The sequence below is a fragment of the Engystomops pustulosus genome, chromosome 5 (assembly GCF_040894005.1).
Source record: "Engystomops pustulosus chromosome 5, aEngPut4.maternal, whole genome shotgun sequence".
Classification (NCBI taxonomy): domain Eukaryota; kingdom Metazoa; phylum Chordata; class Amphibia; order Anura; family Leptodactylidae; genus Engystomops; species Engystomops pustulosus.
Window position 1 is genome coordinate 166,329,117 of NC_092415.1, and position 23,074 is coordinate 166,352,190.

The window sequence follows — 23,074 nt, forward strand, 5'->3', positions numbered from 1 at the left end:
AATTTTGTTCCATTTCACAATTGTGTCCCACTTGTTGTTGATTCTTCCCCCAAAATTTCCAATTTTATATCTTTATGTTTGGACCCTGAAATGTGGCAAAAGGTAGAAAAGTTCAAGATGGCCGAATACCTTCCCAAGGCACTGTATGTCTTGCAAGATACTGAAAAGAAGATATAACAAGGAATATATCCATTCTTACTGCAGTTAGAATTTCAGGTTGGTCTCTGCTGCACCATATTCAAGGGCAAGACACGCCACAATTTCGCAAAACCGAAACAATTGAAAAAAGGTGTTCTTTCTGGGGCAAAGGGGTATTAAATAGGATGAATGTGTCAGACTTTTCCACCACTTGTTATTAAAATATGATAGTAAATTATCTTCCTACTATAAGAATGCCCCACTGTTTTCATAATGCTAATAAATTACTATAAATGAGGTTACTTTACCTGAGCACCTGACTCCCTGAGCAATGAGACCCCACATAAAATTGGCACAGTATTCACACCAGTGTGGACCCCGAAAGGTGTGTACCTGGGGAAACAAAAAACAAGTTTTGTTAAAGGGTAAGGTAGATAAGAATTAAATCATTATACTTAAAGGGGTTATCCGGGTTTAATTTTTTTTTTATGGCCGGGGTGGGGAGGGATAATTAAACATAATAAACATGGACTTACCTCCTCCGGCGCCGCTGATGTCCCGCGCCGCGGTCACTTCGATCCGTGCCCCTGTAAACAAACAGGGGCACGGAAGCCGCGCACAGGGAGCTTCCGGTCCACGATGTGGACGGCTCCTCCCATGCGTCCCTATCTCTCAGCGTTGTAAGCGCTGAGAGATGGTGCGCATGGGAGCTTCCGGCCGGCCGGAAGCTCCCTGTGCGCCGGTGTAATGAAACCGGCGCACGGAGAAGACGGGCCGCGGCGCGGGACATCGGCAGCACCGGAGGAGGTAAGTACATGTTTATTATGTTTAATTATCCCTCCCCACCCCGGCCATAAAAAACAAATTAAACCCGGATAACCCCTTTAAACATCCATAGTCAAAAGTTTCATTTCTGAGACTGACAAATACACAAACAAAAACAAGGATCTATCACCTACCTACATGGTTCTAGAATAAATAAGCCATTTTAGTTTAGTCTTTAAAAAAATCAGACATCTTTAACCCACCTTAAGTTACTTGACATTTGTGATACTAAGTTGTAATCTAAATAGCAGGATGGGTTTTCAGGACCCAGAACATTATTAAAGGAATGCACCTAAAGGTAGATCCGATGGTAGGCTCCCACGAAAACCCTAAGCCCTAAACTATTGTTCCGTAATCCTATAACACTTCCTAACCTGATCTAAACTTTAACTAATATGCAAATTATCATCAGAGGCTGGGGTGTGAAGTAGCCTCTCCGGGCTGTGGAAGCTACTCCCCAGTAGCCTATGCTGTCTCTACCTCCTTCTGCACCCTTGTAACTCTTCACCGCACTCCTTCTCGTTGTTGGCTTCTTCAAGCTCTGAGCATGCACTGTCTCCCCTTCAGTGCCAGCGGCTGCCATGAAACTTGGGTGAATGCACAGAGCTCAAAGAAGTCAGCGGCGTGAAGGAGCACGCTGAGGAGTGCTGAGAACCCAAAAGAAGGTGGGACGGCCTAGTCTACAGGGGTGTGGAGTAGCCTTTGCTTCCACGGCCGACAGAGGCTACCACGGCCATGGACAACAAATATAAGAAGATTACCACAGTCAGGGTGCCAGGATCTATGAGTAAGTGTCCCTGGTTTATCATGATGGATAATGAGGGTAGATTTCCTTTAAAGGAAGGAATTAAATACCACCAGTTTGGTTTCATAAGGTTCTACAATACACTTTACCATACATAGTGTTCGCTGTATGCAGGGTGCTTTGTACTCTACATACTCATAGAGTGGCTTTGTACTAAAGAGAACGTAACACAAAACTTAAAGGGGTTGGCCACTTATTTACTAGTATTTTATAAACATCTGATAAAAGTTCTGCATTGCTTTCTTGACATGTAAAGTCAAGCCCTGTAGTTCAAAAATGCCTTTTATTCAGCTGCCACTCCTGTTCATAAAATAGACAGAGATTTCCGTCTATGACCTAACTTCCTTCCAGGACCTTAGAATAAGACAAATTGGTAAAATGGACAGTGACCCTCCTGCAGCCTTTTTATGGACAGGAATGGCAGCTGATGTGGTATTTTACATTTCAAGGAAGCAGCGCAGAACTTTTGATAGATGTATATTGGTAAACTAACTAATAACCTGTCCCTCAAACATTACAAAAAACATGAAGTCGATAACCACTTTAAATCTATGCAGTGGAATCACAAGCTCCATTGCTACTTTTATCATGGGAATTTTCCCAAAATGAAGGAACAGTACAGTCCTGGATATTTATGGAAGAAGCACATTTTGGAATAAGATTAATTGTTTTCCATGTTTTTTTCTTTGCATGAGTCACGACAGAAGAGAGCTGTATTCTATTTTAATATTCTCTATTATTCCTGTGAAAGTCAACATTATGACATCCCCTTTTTTCAACTCCAGGGACGTACACAATGCATTTTCACTATAACTTACAATTAATTCACGAAAACACGTAAGAGACGAAAACTTCCTTGGAAACACATAATTTTCTAGGCCATATTTTGGGACTCTACATACGTCAAGTGAGAATCAGTGCCCAGATAATCATTGCCTTTAAAAACCAGATCTAGGCATAAAGACCAATAAAACCCAGTGACTAAATGCACATTTATGTTGCTTCAGCATCTTAGTGTCCCACTTTAAAAATGCTAAACATACATTTATGTGGCCAACATCAAAGATAATTGGATTTCTCCCGCTGAAACATTACAGAAAATGATGATTATGGGGTTTGTTCCTGTGGCACAAGATATGGCTTTACATCATTATTTCATACAAGTCAAGCATACTGAATTGGTGCCTGGGTTAGTTTTAAATGGCAGCAAAAAACTTGAGATCACGACAAATAGTCGAGAGAAAATTTGTCAGAAATCTGTGCACAATATCTTACAGATAAAAAGTGCGCTCGAGAGAGAATTCCTTTGAACTAGTGAGATTATATAGATTACATAGATTGCACAAGAACACTGAAGTACTGTGCATATATAAGTGTATGAGGTCTCCTGTACTCAACCTACACAAAAGCATACAAGAAGCACAGAAAGAATGATATAAATATACGGTAATACATCACATGAAACAGTGGGTACGGAAAGTATTCAGACCTCTTTTGGCTCGTGTACTCACTGAAACTCATCTTGACAGAAAATAACAGAAATGTATATAATTTTGCTAATTTATTAAACAAAAAAAACGGAAATATCACATGGAATAAGTATTCGGACCCTTTGTTCGGTATTTAGTAGAAGCACCCTTTGAGCTAGTACAGCCATGAGTCTTCTTGGGATTGATGCAGCAAGTTTCTCACACCTGGATTTGGGGATCCTCTGCCTCTTCCTTACAGATCCTCTCCAGTTCCTTCAAGTTGGATGGTGAACATTGGTGGAAGCCATTTTCAAGTTTCTCTAGAGATGTCTAATTGGGTTTAGGTCAGGACTCTGGCTGGGCATTCAGGAATGGTCACAGAGTTGTTCTCAAGCCACTGCTTTGTGATTTTAGCTGTGTGCTTAGGGTCATTGTCTTGTTGGAAGGGGAACCTTTGGCACAGAGCACTCTGTAAGAGGTACTTGGCTGCATTCATCTTTAAATTGCAACCAGTCGTCCTGTCCCTGTAGGCGGAAAACATCGCCATAGCATGATGCTGCCACCACCATGTTTTACTGTTGGTATTGTATTTGGCAGGTGATGAAGAGTGCCTGTTTTTTTCCACACATACCACTTAGAATTAACACCAAAAAGTTCCCTCTTTATCTCATCAGACCAGAGAATGCAGTATGCTGGCTTTCATATGTCTTGCAATCAGGAGAGGCTTTGAGGAACATTCTCCCAACTCCCTGCTGCATCCCTGGAGACATAGTGATCTTGGGGTTCTTCTTTACAAAGGTTCTTTTTCCAGGATTGTTTAGTTTGGCTGCATAGTCAAGTTGAGGAAGATTTGTAACCGTACAAACTTCTTCCACTTACGGATTATGGAGCTCAATGTGCTTTTACTAACCTTGAGTGATGCAGAAATTTTTTTGTAAACTTGGCCATATCTGTGCCTTGACACAATTCTATCTCTGAGCTCCTTGGGCAGTGCCTTAGACCTCATGATTCTCATGTATTCTGACATGCACAGTGAGCTGTGAGGTCTTATATAGACAGGTGTGTGTATTTTCTAATCAAGTTCAATCAGCTGGAATCCAATGAAGGAATAGAACCATCTCAAGGAGGATCAGAAGGAAATGGAGAGCACATGTGTTAAATATGAGTGTCACGGCAAAATACTTATAACCATGTGATATTTCAGTTTAAAAAAACAGTGAAAAATGTAAAGGGGTCTGAATACTTTCAGTACTCACTGTATAAGGTAAAAGTTGAGTTTCTAGCTATATCTATGCCACTATCAACAGAATAGATGATAAATATATAATCGCCGAGGGTAATGGCTGTTGGACCCTTGCAATCGGTAGAATGGGGGATAGCGAGCTGTCTGTATTTGCTCAATAGCACATGGACATACAGGTTTTGGCCTAACTGTATGTAAAGTCTTATACAAAAAATTCCAATAGTCTGCATTTTTCAGGATTGTCAAAATAAATTTTGCAATATTTAAAAAAAATATATAAAATGGGAATTCTCCATAAGACTGGTAGAAAAATGATAAACGTAAATGACAAATGCACATCACGAGAACAGGACACCCTGTAATCTGGAGAACCCAGTCCTGTTCTCACAAATGGGTGGAGCATCAGGAGAAGCACGTGTCCTGCTGATTTAGTATGGTATTTCACTATTCAAAATTCAATACCATAGAAGGTGGCATTCAATTTTCTCATAGTATTGAATGGGGTAACAAGATATATACTTGACCTATCAGTCCAATTAGTGTGGACAGTACCCCCAATCTCTGGATTTCTGGGGGTCCCATTCTCGCGATTCACATTTATCTAAAGTTACTCTTTACCGATCATGAAAACTGAAAGCAAAGGCTAGCATGAGCAAATGGTAAGTCTTTCACCATTTGTCTAAATCCACAATTTGACTAGAATAAGTAAAAGTACAACCAGACAGATATTTACTCCATGGTGTTAAAGGAAATCTACCATTTGCTTTTATGGATTGTGAAACAAGGATATCTTGAGAATGCTGTAGCTACACTGATGCAGAAACATATCTGGTTTAAACCCTGAACCGAGTGGTTTTGCCCAAAAAACTATCATAAAATGCAGGACCTTGGGAAAGCTGGGTTGCATGCAGGCTGCCTACATAAAAACATTACACGGAACCTGAACTGTCCAGACAGGACTAATCAACCTGAGCTGGATGACGCATACACAGCAGCTGGTGCAGTGATTGATTACTTCTGCATTTCAGGGAAGCGTTTAGTTGTCAGAGTTCTCAGAAGCAGTGCATAATTAGGGTAGGAGGAGAAGTGCCAGGGCAGCCACAGGAGCAGCAGAGCCTCATTATTATAATTTTATTGTTTTTTCAGCAAAACCACTCAGTTCAGGGATTAAACAAGATATGTTTCTGAATCAGTGTAGCTGCAGCATTCTCAAGGTATGTTTGGTTCAAATTGTAGATTTCCTTTAACTGGCAAAAAGCCTCCGTCAAACAATAAAAATGTCACTTTATATATTTCTAGTCCAGAACTTTAAGGGTCTATAGGCAGAAATTCAAGTGGCAGCAATTTTTGGATATGGGTTACAATGGGACAAGCTCGAAACATAACTGCATGGCTAAATACACCTCTGCCTCATTAGGAAAATACTGTGTAGTAGAGCAGTGAATATCAGTCTGATAATCCAGCAAATAGTCTATGGTATAGTAAGTAGCATAGTTCAGATGAGTGTAGTGTAATTTCATGTAGATAAAGAAGGTATTCCCTACCATTCTGTAATAGTAGAACTAGTTGGAGAAATGGTTTGGTAAGTCAACCTATTGTATATGCTGACTATATGTGTATGGGAAAGCCTGGCCTTATTGACAAATAAAGAAAGAATAAAGAAAGGGCCTTCTTTACAATGGCATCTCAGACCGCACACTGGGCTCTTATTTGTCCAGATGAATGGACCCAAACTTTAAAGAGGACCTATAACCTCCTTACTTATATGGAGACTAGCATTCTGAAGAGGCTGCTACACAGATTTTGGGGCAGTTCTAGCCCCCATGGTTGCGGAGATATCAGTCCCAGTATCTAACCATTATAATCTGTGTTCTGTCAGAGGGGAGGAGCTGGGGATAGAGGCGTGTGTTATGCTACTCTTCTCTTTTACTGTCCAATCAGAAGCAGGCAATGTCAGGGAATCTATGTACAGAAGTGAACTATGATGAACTATGACACATGCGTTATTATTTTCTAAAACGTCATGCAGGGGCGTCGCTAGGTCAAAAGATCCGGGGCTCGTGCCCCGGATCTTTTGGCTTGTGCCCCGGATCTCCCCTGGCATCGCCCCCTCTCTCAACACGATCCGTGTCCGCAGGACACCATCGTGATGAGAACGTTTGCTGTCACTGCTTTCCCCTGCAGCTCAGCCTCCGGGTGAATAATGGTGCCAGAGGCTGAAGGACCTTTTATGATGTCATGACCTGCCGGGGAAAGCAGTGACCACACAGAGAGAGCTGCATCTGTGAGGTGAGAGGGAGACATGACAGGGGCCAGGGAACGGGGAGAATAAGGGGGGCTGTGTGGGGCACATTACTTACTGGGGGGCTGTGTGGGCACATTACTTGGGGGGGGCTGTGTGGGCACATTACTTACTGGGGGGCTGTGTGAGGACATTACTTACTGGGGGGGCTGTGTGTGGACATTACTTACTGGGGGGCTATGTGGGCACATTACTTACTGAGGGGGGGCTCTGTGGGGACATTACTTACTGGGGGGCTGTGTGGGGGGAATTATTGGGGGCTGTGGGGGACATTTCTTGGAGCATGTTCACACATGGCACCAGGACAGGCCTTGGTTTGATCTCATATGTTTTCCAGTAATACACAAGTGATGGGTAACAAGCTCCTGGTGTTGTTTAAGTGCAAGACAAAATGTGTGAGCGCGGCCTTACAGTATTTGGGGGAGATTGTTAGGGGCAGCAACAGGGTAACACTGCCCGGGAACCAAGATGTAGGGACAATGAGGAACATAAGATGTGGTGATGCCTAATGGAGAAGATGGAGGATGCGTCACCTGCAGTCACTGGATGGAACAAGTAGGGATTCCTTCTGCGTTTATGTAGCTGTATACTTCAAAGTAAAATTGTTATTGGCACAGCCACATGTGAGGACATAATGTACAGGAGGGGGCATTACTGAAAGAGCGCTACATATGCTGTGGGGCCCGTGCCCCGGATCTTTTACAACCCTAGCAACGCCCCTGACGTCATGTAAATGACGGCATGATGTAAACATGATGTGAAGGCAGTCGCAAAAGTAATGTATGAGGTGGTGAAAGGTCCTCTTGTTTCCTGATGATGGGTAACATTTTACTTAAAATTCTGGGAAGTCTTTTCTAACAAAAAATGCATAGTTTGCCATTTTAATTTATTTAATTTTAAAAAGAACATATGTAGAAATAACAATAGAGAGTAAGCAAAGTAGAATATTGCTTAAAAACCTGCGTTGCAAGTGCCACCATGGCAAAGGGTTAAATGCTCCATCATCATCGAACCTCAATAGAGTTTAAACAAATGTGTTATTTGATTCCAATGGACCAAATCTGGATATCAGCAAATGCACCTTTGTTCACAGAGACTTTCACTGAGATTCTTTCAAGTGCCCAGAAAAAATGTTTTCATTCTGGCTGAGAAAGGCAATTTGCATTCTGCAGAGTTAAAAACTGCATATTTTCCCAGGATCTCACACACATACTTCTACAGACTTCCGACCTCTTTTCCCAGAAGAGCCACATGAGTCAAAGGATTTTTGTAAATTCTGATTTACCAAGTTTGGCCGCATACAATAACATCTATTCAGCATTTGGACAGATGGGATATTTTACTGTAATAGTTTGCGGCCACAGGGGATCTTCATATGGGGATGGTAAATAGCTGCAGCTATAATACAAGATGTTACCTAAGAGCCAAGACTACTTACTACTTTCATTCTAAGTACATCAAATTATCATTGTACGGTTTTAGGCCAATTGCCGACACATGAAGTGTCAGATCTAGAGGTTTTTTTTTTAATCTGACGTGTTTAAAGAATAGATAGTTCCTTTTCACAACTTTTTTTTGGGGAAAATTTAAAAAACATGAATAATTAAAAAACATAATTTAAAGGAGTTGTCCCAAGTTTAGAAGGTATGTGGATAGGAGATATCAAGGTGATCACAAGAACTCGCCCCCTGTTAGAGAATAAGGATCTTGATTTCACTAGTGGGTCAAGCGCTGGATGAGCATGCGCTGTGACGCTCCATTCAATGACTATGTGAGTCCCGGAGATAGCCGGGCACAGTTCTAGGCTTTCTACAGCATGAAATGGCATTGCGCATGCACATTCTTGAGGGTGTCATGTTCTCGCGATCCAGGCAATCTTCTTATATTTGTTATCCAGGGTCCCCTTCCTTCTAAAATCAACTTCAAACATTATGACAATGAGCTCGAGGGACAGAGTGTCCCTAGTGCCACTGATGGTAGACTTCCTCTCAAGGCTAAAAATTTGGACACAATTTTAAAGATAACCAATTTTTTGCTGCCTTTTTGTCACTGTTTAGAGGCAATGGGGCACATTTACTAAGGGTCGCGTGCTGCACTTTTGTCGGACCGTGCACGTTCTTCATGGCTAAAACGGCTTGCACGGCTATTTAAAAAGTGTGTGCACAGGGATTGTTGCACATGCGACCCTTTGTGGTGCCGCTGCGCTGTCTTCCATGCACACAAATTAGGGGGCGTGTCGTTGGACGGTCCGACTGATTCGGACCGAGCGTCGAATTTAACTTTCAAATTGTGCCGCACCACAAAAAGGTGGTGAACTCTGTCGGACCAGTGCAGGGAAGCGACAGATTAATGATTTCTGGAGCACGATCTTAGTGGATTGTGTATTATACACGGACAATGCACTTTCAGTGAACTCGAGTGACCTTGTAAGTAAATGTGCCCCAATGTGTAATCTAAGTGAGGGTTCAACATCCTGAAATCGCACCAAGTCCAAGTACTTTTCACAGCTTATTGGCAAGGTTCACATGGGTTACTGAAAATACTGCATGCTGGATCCTAAAACACCCTGATATACATGTGGACTATGTCATGTGAATATTGCCTGATTTTCATGATTCTAAAAGAAAAGATTTTAGTAAAAGGAATGAAAGATGGAGATCTGCGGTTGCACTGAGCATTAAGGGTCACATTCCTTCATCCTCAGTCTAGTGATAACATTTTTTAACTTAATCACCACATACTTGACTCACTATTCTGGTCTAAGATTACACAAGTTGCCCCTAGACACGTGCCTAGAGCCCCTAAAAGAATATTAACCCTTCAAGCTGAAAAGATGCCATAAGTAGCACATTTCAACCCATCCATTCCACATGAAAGTAACTATAATACATGGAGTATCTACTAAATTCACAAACATAACATTTTCAGGTTACATCTATATGTCGTTTTTGACCATTTTATTCCCATTTCTTTATCACTTAAAGGGGTATTCGAGGAATATGAACTTAACAAAACCCATAAAACCCATAATGCTATAAATAAATGAATACAACAAAACTCACTGGGGGAATATATCATTACAACTTGTCTTTGACTTGGTTGTCTATGTTCAATGACATTTAAATTTTTGTTTTGTCTCAAAATATTGTTTTTTTTAGCGTTTGTCGCAAAATGTTCTTTTTTTTGGTTCACATGTCCCTTGATGTCTTGATAAATGTGGTAGTGGTTTTTGTCCTATATCTATGCCAGGGGGTGACTGGAGTCAGTTTTGTGAAAACCAGTCTGTGCAAATAATGAACTTGGCACATTTTTAAGTGACTTTGCACTGTCCTATGCTCATTTGGCGCAATGGAAAGTTGCAAAACAACAAACAAACAAACAATGCAAAACATAGACAAAAAAGACAATGATAAATTCCACCCAATGACACTAATCACAAAACTGAGCTTAAATAGTTTGCTTTGATGATTCACAAAATTTTAAGGGCTTTGTAAAGTAGGCAGAGTTATCTCCAAAATGGCCGCCATATGTCACTCCCATGATCCTACAGTTCTCAGTAACAGCTCTTCCCTCTTATACTCCCAGTGGTGATATAACTGTCTTGCTCTGTTACCATAGTGATGATGTATGTAACTGCCATCACTGCACATTACCTCACTGAGATGACGTCTCACCACAACACAGGCCATAAAGGGTGCACTGCAACCCTGCAATGGGGGAGTGGTCATTGTGGGTTGTCTTCAGTGTTGAAATGGAAAATGTGATACCCAAATTTAGTGGTAGTTATGAAACACCATCAATAAAATATATGATGTAAAAGGATGTTATTTTATCACTAGAACCACATTTTAGGTTGCAAAGATGCCAGGGATTATCTGCTTCAGAAACCCAAGGGAAACTGTAACCTGCTATACCATTCCCCATCAATGGCTGTCGCTAGGAAAATTGTATCAGTAGATTATAGGCACAGAACACGAAGGCTTTTAAAAAATTCATTTAAAAATCACAAACTCTTTAAATTATCTTTAAGCTCAATATTATCAGACCCATGTCTAAAATGCTGTGGTATGAAGCTAATGCTCAGGACTCCATGTGGCTCCGCAGTAAGATAAACATTGGAATACATAATTCATGTGCAGATACATGCATATTGCATGGCCATGTGCAGTTCTGATAAACAAGGAATCTTGGATCTAATGAGGGTTTTGTAGACGGCTTTTCATACCCAACTGGCAAACTGATCTATATACACATCTGTGGAAACATTCATGAGCGGAGATGCCACACAGAAGCTCCAAGTGAAATCTGTATATGTGTGAAGCACTGAGCAGACCGTCTCAGGATGTTTCTGCATGAAACTAAACACAACTCAACATAATATAAAGGATTCTGTAAGTTCAGGGAGTTTTGTCACTAGTAAAGAGAACCAAAGAGAACACATGAGCTGGTGGGCTGCCATGCATGTTTGAGGAATAATAAAAAACAGTTGTGAATCAAACAAGAATTCGGCCAACAGGTATTGAGAGTTAAAAGGCAGCTTTAAGGGGCTGTACCAACTATTTCAAGGGATTACCCCAAGTTTATAAGTAATCTGATGGGATAAAGTCATCTACAGATAGTTGGTGGGCAAGGGCTCGACTACTGGGGTCCCCACTAATCACAAGCACAGGGATCTCTTTCTCACCGATGGATGGAATCTCGGGCACTCCAACAGAATAGAATGGAACGGAATGGAGCAGGTCCGGCGCTCAATAATTTCTACATTGTAGCTGTATTTTTTGGCTACAATTACTAGGTTAGAAATCACGTATATTCCAAAACCAAAATCTGGTTAAGCAATGGTTGTTTTCTATGTTGTAATCGTGAAGAACAACCAATAATTACAGATCTGCTGTTGGGATCATACTTTTGAAGCCTCAAGAGTTTTCCACACAGGAACTTATAAACTCATGGAAAAACTGAAATGATGTTGATGTTGCATCTTTTTTGATATAAAGAAATTACTAAATTAAAACCATAACTTAACTTGCCTACAGTCATCTTCCTTTATATCTTCTAACTAAAAGGTTGCATTGCATTGTGCAATTATGTTTAATCACATTCTACATCTAGATATTGTGAAACTAATGAGAATTGAGGTTACAGGATATGTATATGCAGCTTGAGACGGGTTATATTGACCTTTGTATGTGGATTTTAGCACTAGTGAATACCCTTTGAACTGTGCCATTTACTGACATATGAGGATTCCTTCAACTAAACATCGTTTGAGCATTAGGTAGACAGTACATTAAATTCTATGGGAAAATTTCAACAACATTAAAGGGTATTCTCATCTGGACATACATATTTCATTTCATTTATCAACCATATATATACACATTTCTTCAATTGCATGTTTTTTTTGTTTTTTTTTTTAAAGTCCCTGTCTGAATATAACTACTGCTGGTGTGATTGCACAAATAAATTCATAGTTTTTGCATATAAAAAGTTACTGCATGTCCCACAGCCGTCCTGTGGTAATGAACACTGAATCCATGTGGTCGGGCGCCTCAAGTGCGTATGTATGGCCACCTCTGCAGGTGTGGTCGTATCCAATAACAGTTATCTTTTGTCCTAAGGGACAACTTGACTACATTTATGGGAAATTATCTCCACACAGGTACATTTTTCTAAATAACTGAAATATTTGAATATGTAAAATTATTTAAATTAAATAAAAATACCCAGCAAAAGAATTTTTCAGGAATCCTTAAAAACTCCCGTGGGGACTGGGATAGGGGTGCCAAAGGAAAACAGAGAGAGAGTAACTACCCTGCTTCGGCTCCTGTGTTGTGTAGCAACTTCCAGTCTACTGCACTTCTGGCTGAGCCGTCAGCACCTGCTTCAGCCAATCAGTGCCCTCTTTGGCCCATGTAACTTTACTTTGTCTTATGACAAGTGACATCCTATGGTCTGAGGAGGCAACTGATTGGCCAAAGCGGGTCTTGGCTGAGCTGTCAATGAAAAAGACAGGAAATACCGTCACAATGCAGGAACTTAAGCATAGTCTTTATCAGGCATGGATTCTTAACATCATAACTAAGTGTATGCACAGTACATGTCTGCTAATGATCCCAAGCTAAGGACACCCTAACACAGAAGCCAAATTGCCATTGGTTCAGTAACACCACTGGAGAACAGGCTATAAAACTGGGCTGTCACAGCGGAAAAATCAGTGAAGATACACAACACACTCAATCTTAAAGATGCTTTTTGTTAAACAAAACCAATTGATAAGATATATCCCTATACTATAGGTTGATCACAAATGACCTACCTGCTTATAACCCTAGTGATCAGATTCAGTCTGTGGGAAAACAGTAAGCATTCAATATTCCTACCGTGCCACCACAGGTAAAATTGAACATTAAAAAGAATGGGAAGCTCAATTTTACTTAAGACAGGTTATAGCAGTCCATTGTACCTGCATTGCAAATCCGCCTTTCTGCTTTCTCTAAGCATTTGCATTACAATATAATTGTGTGTTATAACTTACCTTGCACCCTGACAGAATCCCCTGTGTAGTCCCAGGGGTTGGGCTTTGGTTTGGATGCATTTCAGAAATGCACTTGTGACTTGTCTGTGCTGCAGACTACTCAGCTCTCAGCCCCCACCTTTGTGATCCTGTACAGCTCCTCCCTCTCCCATTGACGTCAGCTCACCAGGCTGTTAGCTCTGTGAAGATGCTTAGGGAGAAGAAAGAATAATCCAGCGTGCTGCATCCAGGTGGTGAAAAATCTTGATTGCTTTATTATGGACTCGTAGTCCGGATAAAAACAGGATTATAAAATTATGACTACCGCCGTAGTCACAGCACAGCAAAACCGCAGATGGTGTAGGTTAGCCTACTCCGGCCAACGCGTTTCCAGTGTCATCCGACACTCTTAGTCATGGCAGCTCTGTGAAGAAGCAGGAGGGAGAAGCTGTACAGAAGCACAAAGGTGGGGGCTGAGAACTGAGGGGTCTGCAGCACAGACCAGTCACTTGTTGTTTTTTTGAAATGCATCCAAAGCAAAGACCAACCCTTGGGACTAAACAGAGGATTTTGTCAGGGTGCAAGGTAAGTTATAACACACAATCATATTGTAATGCAAATGCTTAGAGAAGGCAGAAATACATATTTCCAATGCAGCTGTAATGGGCTCCCGCAACTCGTCTTTAGTGAAAATGAGGTCCCTGGTGACAGGTTCAACTTAAAATTAAATATCTGTCTTTTCCTGAAAGAAGAAATCTTTAATACCCAAATACAACCCCCTTCACTTGCTTTTGTGGCCACTTACAGTATGGGTCAATGCCTTCCTGGCAACACAATAACCCGATTTCTGATTTATATTTAATGCTGATGCAGATAGAACAGAAGAAACATAAAGTTTGCAGATGCTTCAGATTACTTGGTCTGTGATGTAACGGTAGACGGAGTCTGAATAGTAGATTGTTAATGTTATCTCTTTACTTCATACAGTCTTTCTACTGATTTTAGATAGTAATTGTTAGCATAGTGTACTACCAGCCACTCCACTAGTTCTTTCATTAGAACAATGTGCTGCAGGATTGTTTTGTGGCTGCAGGACCAAACCTTTATACCCAGCAAGTGTAATGGAAACAGCAACATAAAAATGCCCTAATGGATTATCATCCAACAATTTCTAGAATATTTTTTAAAGGTTATTCTGTTCAACAGTATAACTTCAGGCAAATACATTTAAATAGGTCTCCACCTCAACAATATTATCTGTGTAGGATAATGGATGATCTACTTGTGGTGTAGAACTGTGTGAACTAAACTCCCTCTGCTGGATCATATCATGTCTAGCAAAGGCAATATTCCTTTTTAAAGAAGATTTCATCCAGGTGTTTAGGTTATTGTTGCCTTCAGGAACAGCGTTGAACTGAGGTTCCATGGGTCCTTCAGATGAAAGTTTTATAGGAAAAAAGACCCTTGTAGCCTCCAAATTGGATTGTCTTCAGATACACCTAGGGGGTCTAGTATTGCATTAGAGCCTGGCCCAATGGTAGAATTCTCTGGTTCCATAGTGGGCCAGTCCAATCCTCCATGGTGATATGTATGGAGGCCATTGTTTCTAGCATTTGTGTAGACAGTGGGCTCTGCATACAGTTTGGAGGGGGGAGTCACTGATTTACAAATATGATTTAACAATGGTGGTCACTAGTTGTCTTTAATTGGGTAGAATAATAAGTCCTTGTCCATCTAGCATAGTGGCTTGCTTTCTTATGAGAGCATTCAAGAAAAAAACATGTCAAATAATCTCAGTTATGTACAAATAATGCATAAACAAAAGTCAACCCTTCACAAACCCAACAAATCCACAAATATTTGCACTCATGTCATCTACATTGCAGGGAAAGAAGTGACAATCTGATTTAAAGGGACACTGTCACCAACTTTTACCCCTATAACTACTGGACACTTCAGTCCTTTGTAGAATCCAATCTTTTAATGCAAGTCTCGCACATTCACCTATAAGAATCACCTCCAAATTCATAAACAAATAAACACAGATGAGTCACTTTTAGAGGCTGAAGGGGGAGTGTCACTTCAGACTCCATTATCTTTGGTTCTATAGGACATAGAACTTTTGGTGTCACTTTAAAGACAAGAATCTCATCTCTATCTCTGTGGTTCTGAGAGCTACAGAAATGGAGATATGGACAGTTAGGCCCCTTCCACACTAGCGAGTGTGATGCGATGAACTCGCATCACACTCGCAACGCAAGCTGCCGGGAACGCACGGCCCGAACGCTGCACCGCGGGAGTGAACTGACATGCTGAGTTCACTCCCGCGGTGCAGCGTTCGGGCCGTGCGTTCCCGGCAGCTTGCGTTGCGAGTGTGATGCGAGTTCATCGCATCACACTCGCTAGTGTGGAAGGGGCCTTAAAGAGATGCTTGAAAATGTGAGATGAAGATAGGAATCCAGTTCCTGACTTTTTCCTAAACTGTCTGTATCTCTGGTTCTGTGACACCCAGAATGACACGTGTGATGTTATCTGAAAGATGGGATTCTTGACTTCTAGGTCCTATACAACCAAAGACTTGAAGTGACACTCCCCTTGCAGCCTCTAAAAAGTGGCACTGCACAAATCTTCTCATTTGCCTTTGCAGGGGATTTTTAGGTAAGAGAGGGAATTCTATAAAGGATATTTCATACCCTACCTGAGGGCGCTGATAGTTTAATGGGGTACATCTGATGATAGTCAATTTAGGCCTCTCAAATGTGTCTCATTTGAGATGAAATTGGAACAGTGGGTTTCATGGGTGGTTTGCCTTTCAACAAAAATGGACATTGACACATACACTCACCGGCCACTTTATTAGGTACACCATGCTAGTAACGGGTTGGACCCCCTTTTGCCTTCAGAACTGCCTAAATTCTTCGTGGCATAGATTCAACAAGGTGCTGGAAGCATTCCTCAGAGATTTTGGTCCATATTGACATGATGGCATCACACAGTTGCCACAGATTTGTCGGCTGCACATCCATGATGCGAATCTCCCGTTCCACCACATCCCAAAGATGCTCTATTGGATTGAGATCTGGTGACTGTGGAGGCCATTTGAGTACAGTGAACTCATTGTCATGTTCAAGAAACCAGTCTGAGATGATTCCAGCTTTATGACATGGCGCATTATCCTGCTGAAAGTAGCCATCAGATGTTGGGTACATTGTGGTCATAAAGGGATGGACATGGTCAGCAACAATACTCAGGTAGGCTGTGGCATTGCAACGATGCTCAATTGGTACCAAGGGGCCCAAAGAGTGCCAAGAAAATATTCCCCACACCATGACACCACCACCACCAGCCTGAACCGTTGATACAAGGCAGGATGGATCCATGCTTTCATGTTGTTGACTCCAAATTCTGACCCTACCATCCGAATGTCGCAGCAGAAATCGAGACTCATCAGACCAGGCAACGTTTTTCCAATCTTCTACAGTCCAATTTCGATGAGCTTGTGCAAATTGTAGCCTCAGTTTCCTGTTCTTAGCTGAAAGGAGTGGCACCTGGTGTGGTATTCTGCTGCTGTAGCCCATCTGCCTCAAAGTTCGACGTACTGTGCATTCAGAGATGCTCTTCTGCCTACCTTGGTTGTAATGGGTGGCGATTTGAGTCACTGTTGCCTTTCTATCAGCTCGAACCAGTCTGCCCATTCTCCTCTGACCTCTGGCATCAACAAGGTATTTCCGCCCACAGAACTGCCGCTCACTGGATGTTTTTTCTTTTTCGGACCATTCTCTGTAAACCCTAGAGATGGTTGTGCGTGAAAATCCCAGTAGATCAGCACTTTCTGAAATACTCAGACTATCCCTTCTGGCACCAACAACCATGCCACGTTCAAAGGCACTCAAATCACCTTTCTTCCCGATACTGATGCTCGGTTTGAACTGCAGGAGATTGTCTTGACCATGTCTACATGCCTAAATGCACTGAGTTGCCGCCATGTGATTGGCTGATCAGAAATTAAGTGTTAACGAGCAGTTGGACAGGTGTACCTAATAAAGTGGCCGGTGAGTGTATGTTCCTTGTATAGGTAAGTATGAACCATGCCATTAGGCAGAAGACCTCAGATGATGTGTTATAGTGATATACGGATCTGGGATGAGCTCAAAAGATCCATTGCTAAATATGTGGAAATACATCAGTCCATGATTAAACTAATTCAGGAAAAATTCCTACTTTAATACTAAATACACCGTAACTGTAATACAGGCGGTCCCCTACTTAAGAACACTTGACTTACATACGACCCATAGTTACAAACGGACCTTTGGATATTGGTAATTTATTGTACTTTAGTCCTAGGCTACAGTAAACAGCTATAACATTTATCAAATGTGTCTGTAATGAAGCTTTATTGTTAAAGGAAACCTACCACTTGTAGTGGCAGGTTTCCGATGGAAATACCGGGCACCAGCTCAGGGTGAGCTGGTGCCGGAGCTTATTTTAGTTAGTGTTTTAAACCGTGGTATCGCGGTTTAAAACACTTTTTAAACGCTATAGCCGGCGCAGGCAGGTACGCGCTCGGCGCTTACCGTGCGCGCGGCTACATAGGAAGTGAATGAGGGCCGCGCGCATGGTAAGCGCCGAGCACGTACCTGCCTGCGCCGGCTATAGCGTTTAAAAAGTGTTTTAAACCGCTCACCCTGAGCTGGTGCCCGGTATTTCCATCGGAAACCTGCCACTACAAGTGGTAGGTTTCCTTTAATATTGATTCTTATGACAACCCAACATTTTTAAAATCCAATTGTCACAGAGACCAAAAAAAGTTCTGGCTGGGATTACAATGATAAAATATACAGTTCCGACTTACATACAAACTCAACTTAAGAACAAACCTACAGACCCTATCTTGTATGTAACCCGGGGACTGCCTGTATAACGATAACGGTGACTACTAAATGTAAATATAAGTTGGGCATTATGGGTAATTCTAAGGGCTGTTTGTTATAGGCCTGTATGGGTCTATTAGAGCATATGTCAATGATGTAGAAAAAGTACTGCAGTGTGTTGAGGGAAATCAATACTTGTTCACTGATTTCACTGAGCTTATGTCTAATGCTTTGTTTGGCTCATAGACAGCTGATCGTGGCGACTACTAGTAATCAGATCTTCCCACATCAGAATCACCTGACAGGCCTTCTAATATCTGGAAAATATCAGTGGTCCAAGTCCTGGCCAGGGCAAGATAATGGGCAATGTAGCTGAGCAGAATTACTATTCAATGTAGTCATTTAGGATATGAGTGCAAGTGGAAGGCTGTTTGGATGATAACCCCATGACACGATTCATCCATTTCTGTTCACTATCCTCCCAGCTGATTGTCTCAAGCCTTGACCATCTGCGCTGTCTGGAATGTAAGGCCCGCGTTGCCTCCACCAGTCTGCATGGATGTTTATTTTCAGAAAAACTGTAACAAGAGCCTTTAGGACAAATGTTTCCCTTATAATAGATGAATTGCTAAGAGACAGTAAATCTCAGTGCATTATTTCTCAGCCGGCACAATATACAAAAGGTCTGAGACATCACTGTGATCCCCAATACAGGCACAATAACACCATACACAGGGCGTTTATGGTACCGACATGTGCCCAAATATTATTTATGAGCAATATAATTTCAAAACAATTAACTTATTTAGATCAAATGTATTACAACTGTAAACTTATCATTTTTAAAAAATTTTTTGTTCCCACACAAGTCATGTTTGATGTAAAATCCCAAGAGATAGCAATGAGGGGCACTGCGTACATACAGATTATCCCAGGCAGCACATTGATGGGAGATACTATACAAGGCTCGGAGACTTGGAACAATCAGTCGGAGGTGCTCTAGCTTCAAGTTGAAGTGCGTACAGTAGGTATATGCAAAGAAAAAAGAAAAGGCTGGCACTCTCCATTGCGTTAAAACATAGGGGCACATTTACTTACAAGTCCCGTCGCGATCCCTGCTGTGTGCGTTGTCCGACGATGATCCGGGTCTGCCGCGATTAACTAAGATCGTGCGTCCAATTTCCTGCATCCGTCGCTTCCACGCTGAGGTTCACTGGAGTTCACCTTCTTCTTCCTGGTGCATGTAAGTGCTTGATCTTGCGACACAATTTTGTTTTTAAATTCTGCGGTTTGTCCGAATCAGTTGGGTTGTCCGACGGCCACGCCCCTTGATTTGTGCCGCATGCAAGCCAGCGCCGATGTGCCACAATCCGATCGCGTGCGCCAAAAACCCAGTGCAATATGGCGCAAAAAGGAAATATTCGGGAAATCCGACCACGCGGACCCTTAGTAAATGTGCCCCATAGTCCTTTTATTCCATTTCTCTAAAATTTTGCTTCAGCACTGTCCTCTTCTCCACAGCGAAGTTTTAGAGAAATGGAATAAAAGGACTGTTTTTTTTTATAAATCAGATATTTTTATTGAAAGTTTTTTCCCTCCATGTACAACCCCAACAAGTACAACAAAGAGGGAGATATGCACAAAATCTACCATAGTCATTATAGTTATCCAATGTTGCAAATATACATTATAGCCATAATATAGCATCAAAATTATTGCGTTTTTTTGTACTATTCTTTTTTACGATAGTTTCGATATGATCCCAGCATAAACACATGGAGATATTAACATATACCCCCCCCCCCCCCCTCTTCCCTCTCTTGTCAAAATAACCCAGTGCACAAAACTGAAAGTAGATAGCACCTAGTTAAGTGATTCCAGCTCTGTGCATTTTGTTGTGTTGGGACAACAACTAATAGATGTAAGGACTGGATGTCATCCGCCAACCATCCATATATTGATGGCTTATCCTGAAAATATACTATCAATATAAAATATTGTGCCAAAATGTATCTGTTGGATAGAAGATCTCACGTTTGGCTTTAGAATACTATGATATATAAAGCAGTTCATGGACCACTCAATGACTGCAGGGTGCCTATGTCCTGTGGCTGTGGAACAAGGCAAATAATCACCTCTCCACCACCATGCTGGACAGTTGGTATGAGGTGTTTGTGCTGGATTTCACCAAGATTGATGCCCTGAATTCTAGTCAAACATCTCTACTTTGGTTTTATATGTTCAAAGGTTATTGTTCCGGTAGTCTGGTTGTTTGTTCGGATGTAACTTTGTAGACCAAGGGTTTTCGACCAGATCATAGATTTCAATTGCTCTAGATCACGCTGGGGTGAGCACATGGTGCAGTTGTCCTATATTTTGCCAGATATGTGGAGCTGCCACTCTTCTGCCTATGGAGGGAGGAGGAGTGACCACAACACCCATCCCTCCTCCTCCCGACCCTGTGCTCGCCCGTGATCCGGTCTGGGCAAGCACATGGCAGGGTGAATGAGCCCTTAAAGGACACCTACCACCAGTATATAAGATTGTAAACCAAGCACACTTACATACTGGCGTGTGCCCCCTCTGGCAGGGTCTGTTCCTCTTTCACATTCCTTTTCTATGATTTTTATGGAAAAAGGCTTTACAATTATGCAAATGAGCTTAAGGGGTTCCAAGCTCCCCTTAGGGTCATTTGCATATTTTTTTTCTTGAAAACAAGGGCTTAGAAAGCTAAACAAAGAGTTCTTCCAAAGGGAGCACATACCAGTATGTCAGTGTTCTTGGTATACAATCCTTGATCCTGGTGGTAGGATGTCCATTCTGGAAACTTAAGAAGATGTTTTTTTTCTGGTAATCCCTTGAAACGCACGCATCTACTTCAGTCTTTTTCCAATTGTATTGTCAGGTTCACACACTTGGAAAAATTGTTACCATCTTGTGAATAATGTTTCCTACTGTAAAATTATGGACTTTAAAATGATTGGAGATGTCCTTGTAAACCTTCCCAGATTGAGGCTAGCAAAGATCAATGTTGAGGTCCTTCATCCTTGCGTTGTTTTTACACAAGTGTGAAAGCTCCAGAACTGCCAAACCTTCAACTTTTATAGAGGTGGTCACACTGGCAAATAGTCATTTGATCAAGTGTATTTCATGAGCGGGACCTACTAATAACTTACCCACTAAATTGTAATGAAAGGAGTAAGGGTCTTCTGAATTTTAATTAAAGGAGTATTTAACTTATTAATTTTTTTCTTGCTGTTTCTGCATTTTGGCCTATTTTTTCTTAAATAGATAATGACACTGCATAATTTGTCTTTTGTGTTTTCTGTGGTTGAATGTTCATAATTTTAAGACCTGCCATGGAACAGGGGGATATATAGATAATACATATAAATATATATATTGTATTTATGCATAGATAGATTTATTTAACATTATTTACTTAAAACCTGTAATTTCCCAAACTATTTTCAGATAACAGTTTACAGATACTGAACTAGCACTGGGAAATTCCCTCATTTTTCCATTTTATCAGTTTACAGTCCTTGCAGTCCTCAGTTCTTGGGCTGCAGAGGTTAAACAGTATTTCTGATAATAACCTTTTATGTAGAACTTGCTATTTGTACATGAATCAGAAAGGACTACCTGAAAGTCAGATTGAAAAGTTGTTCCATTGGCATGTGTACATCATCTAGAGGCTCTCGAGGTTTAATAACTATTATCCTATTATGTATAATTTTATAGAGTGTACATTCTATGGGGAGAATATTATTATTATTAATAGGACTAAAAATGTTCCCTTAATGGACTTTTTAACGACTGAGTTTTATACAATATGTCCCGACAATATGGAAAACCCATATTGACTTCCTATTACCAGGATCACTCTATTTATTAGAGTAAATTAAGTCATACAGAAAATCAGCCGCAGGAAATCAATGAATATCCCTGTGGCGGCTGGGGAAGGGAAAATAGCTATCATCAGATCAACATAGTTCTTAGAGCAGAACTGTTGTAGATGCCCATGGCAACCAATCAGAGCTCAGATTTCATTTTCCCACAGCCGTTTATAAAATTAAAGCTGAGCTCTGATTGGTTTCCATTTGTAACTAGAACAGTTTTTAGAACAGAAACTTGAGATGATAAATCTCCTCCAGTATCTCTAATCTCAACCTCAAACTGCTTGTACTCTGCTAATGGCAGAATATATTGTATGTCTCTGTAGTCACTGTCAGACAACAGCTTTCCCCTAGTTCCCATGGGGTAGGTGGTAGTAAGAATATTTTGAAGCTTCTATTGTCATGACGACCCTGCAGGGTCATTGTCTAGACCCTTAAAATAATAAACCAGCAATTCAAGTAATAAAATAGAGAAGCAATAAAGGAACCAAATGTGTCATCTTGGCTCCAAAAACATAGCAATATACTGAGATTTAACTACACTGTTCATTTATACCCAAAAATAGCAATTTTTATTTTGCTCTTATTTCAGAATGAGGATAGTCATAGCTATAAGTAAGATCACATCTGCCCACAATATGTCCATAACCCATGTAAGAGTCAATACTGGAGGATGTCCCGTTGTTAATCAGTTTTTATTTCAGCCTTTGAAGTGGAGCAGGTTACATTCATTTACAGAATTACGGTCCATCCATGGGGATCCAGGCAGGAATTACTGACTATAGTCTGTCTGGACATGTATTTGGTACATTTGGAAACCTCAGCCAAATTCTACCAAAGTAAAACTTCTGCACACATATAAGCACCAAGGACTGGAGAGAAATATAAGACATGCAGAATAAAGGAACATGTCCCTTAGATACCAGACAGCATAGATTTGGAACACAATGGGGCTCATTTACTAAGGGTGCGCGGACCGCACAAGCGTCGGATGTTCCGACG

The 23,074-nt window shown here is 41.2% G+C and overlaps 1 protein-coding gene across 2 annotated transcripts in view; it reads right to left on the bottom strand.

The window, feature by feature from the left end:
* Positions 1 to 23,074, bottom strand: part of CHN2 (chimerin 2) — a 219,834-nt gene that overhangs the window by 32,544 nt on the left and 164,216 nt on the right. For both annotated transcript variants that reach the window (XM_072153703.1, XM_072153704.1), the window contains exon 8: positions 447 to 531. In XM_072153703.1, coding sequence (XP_072009804.1) covers positions 447 to 531 — 85 coding nt within the window. The remainder of the gene's footprint in view (positions 1 to 446; positions 532 to 23,074) is intronic.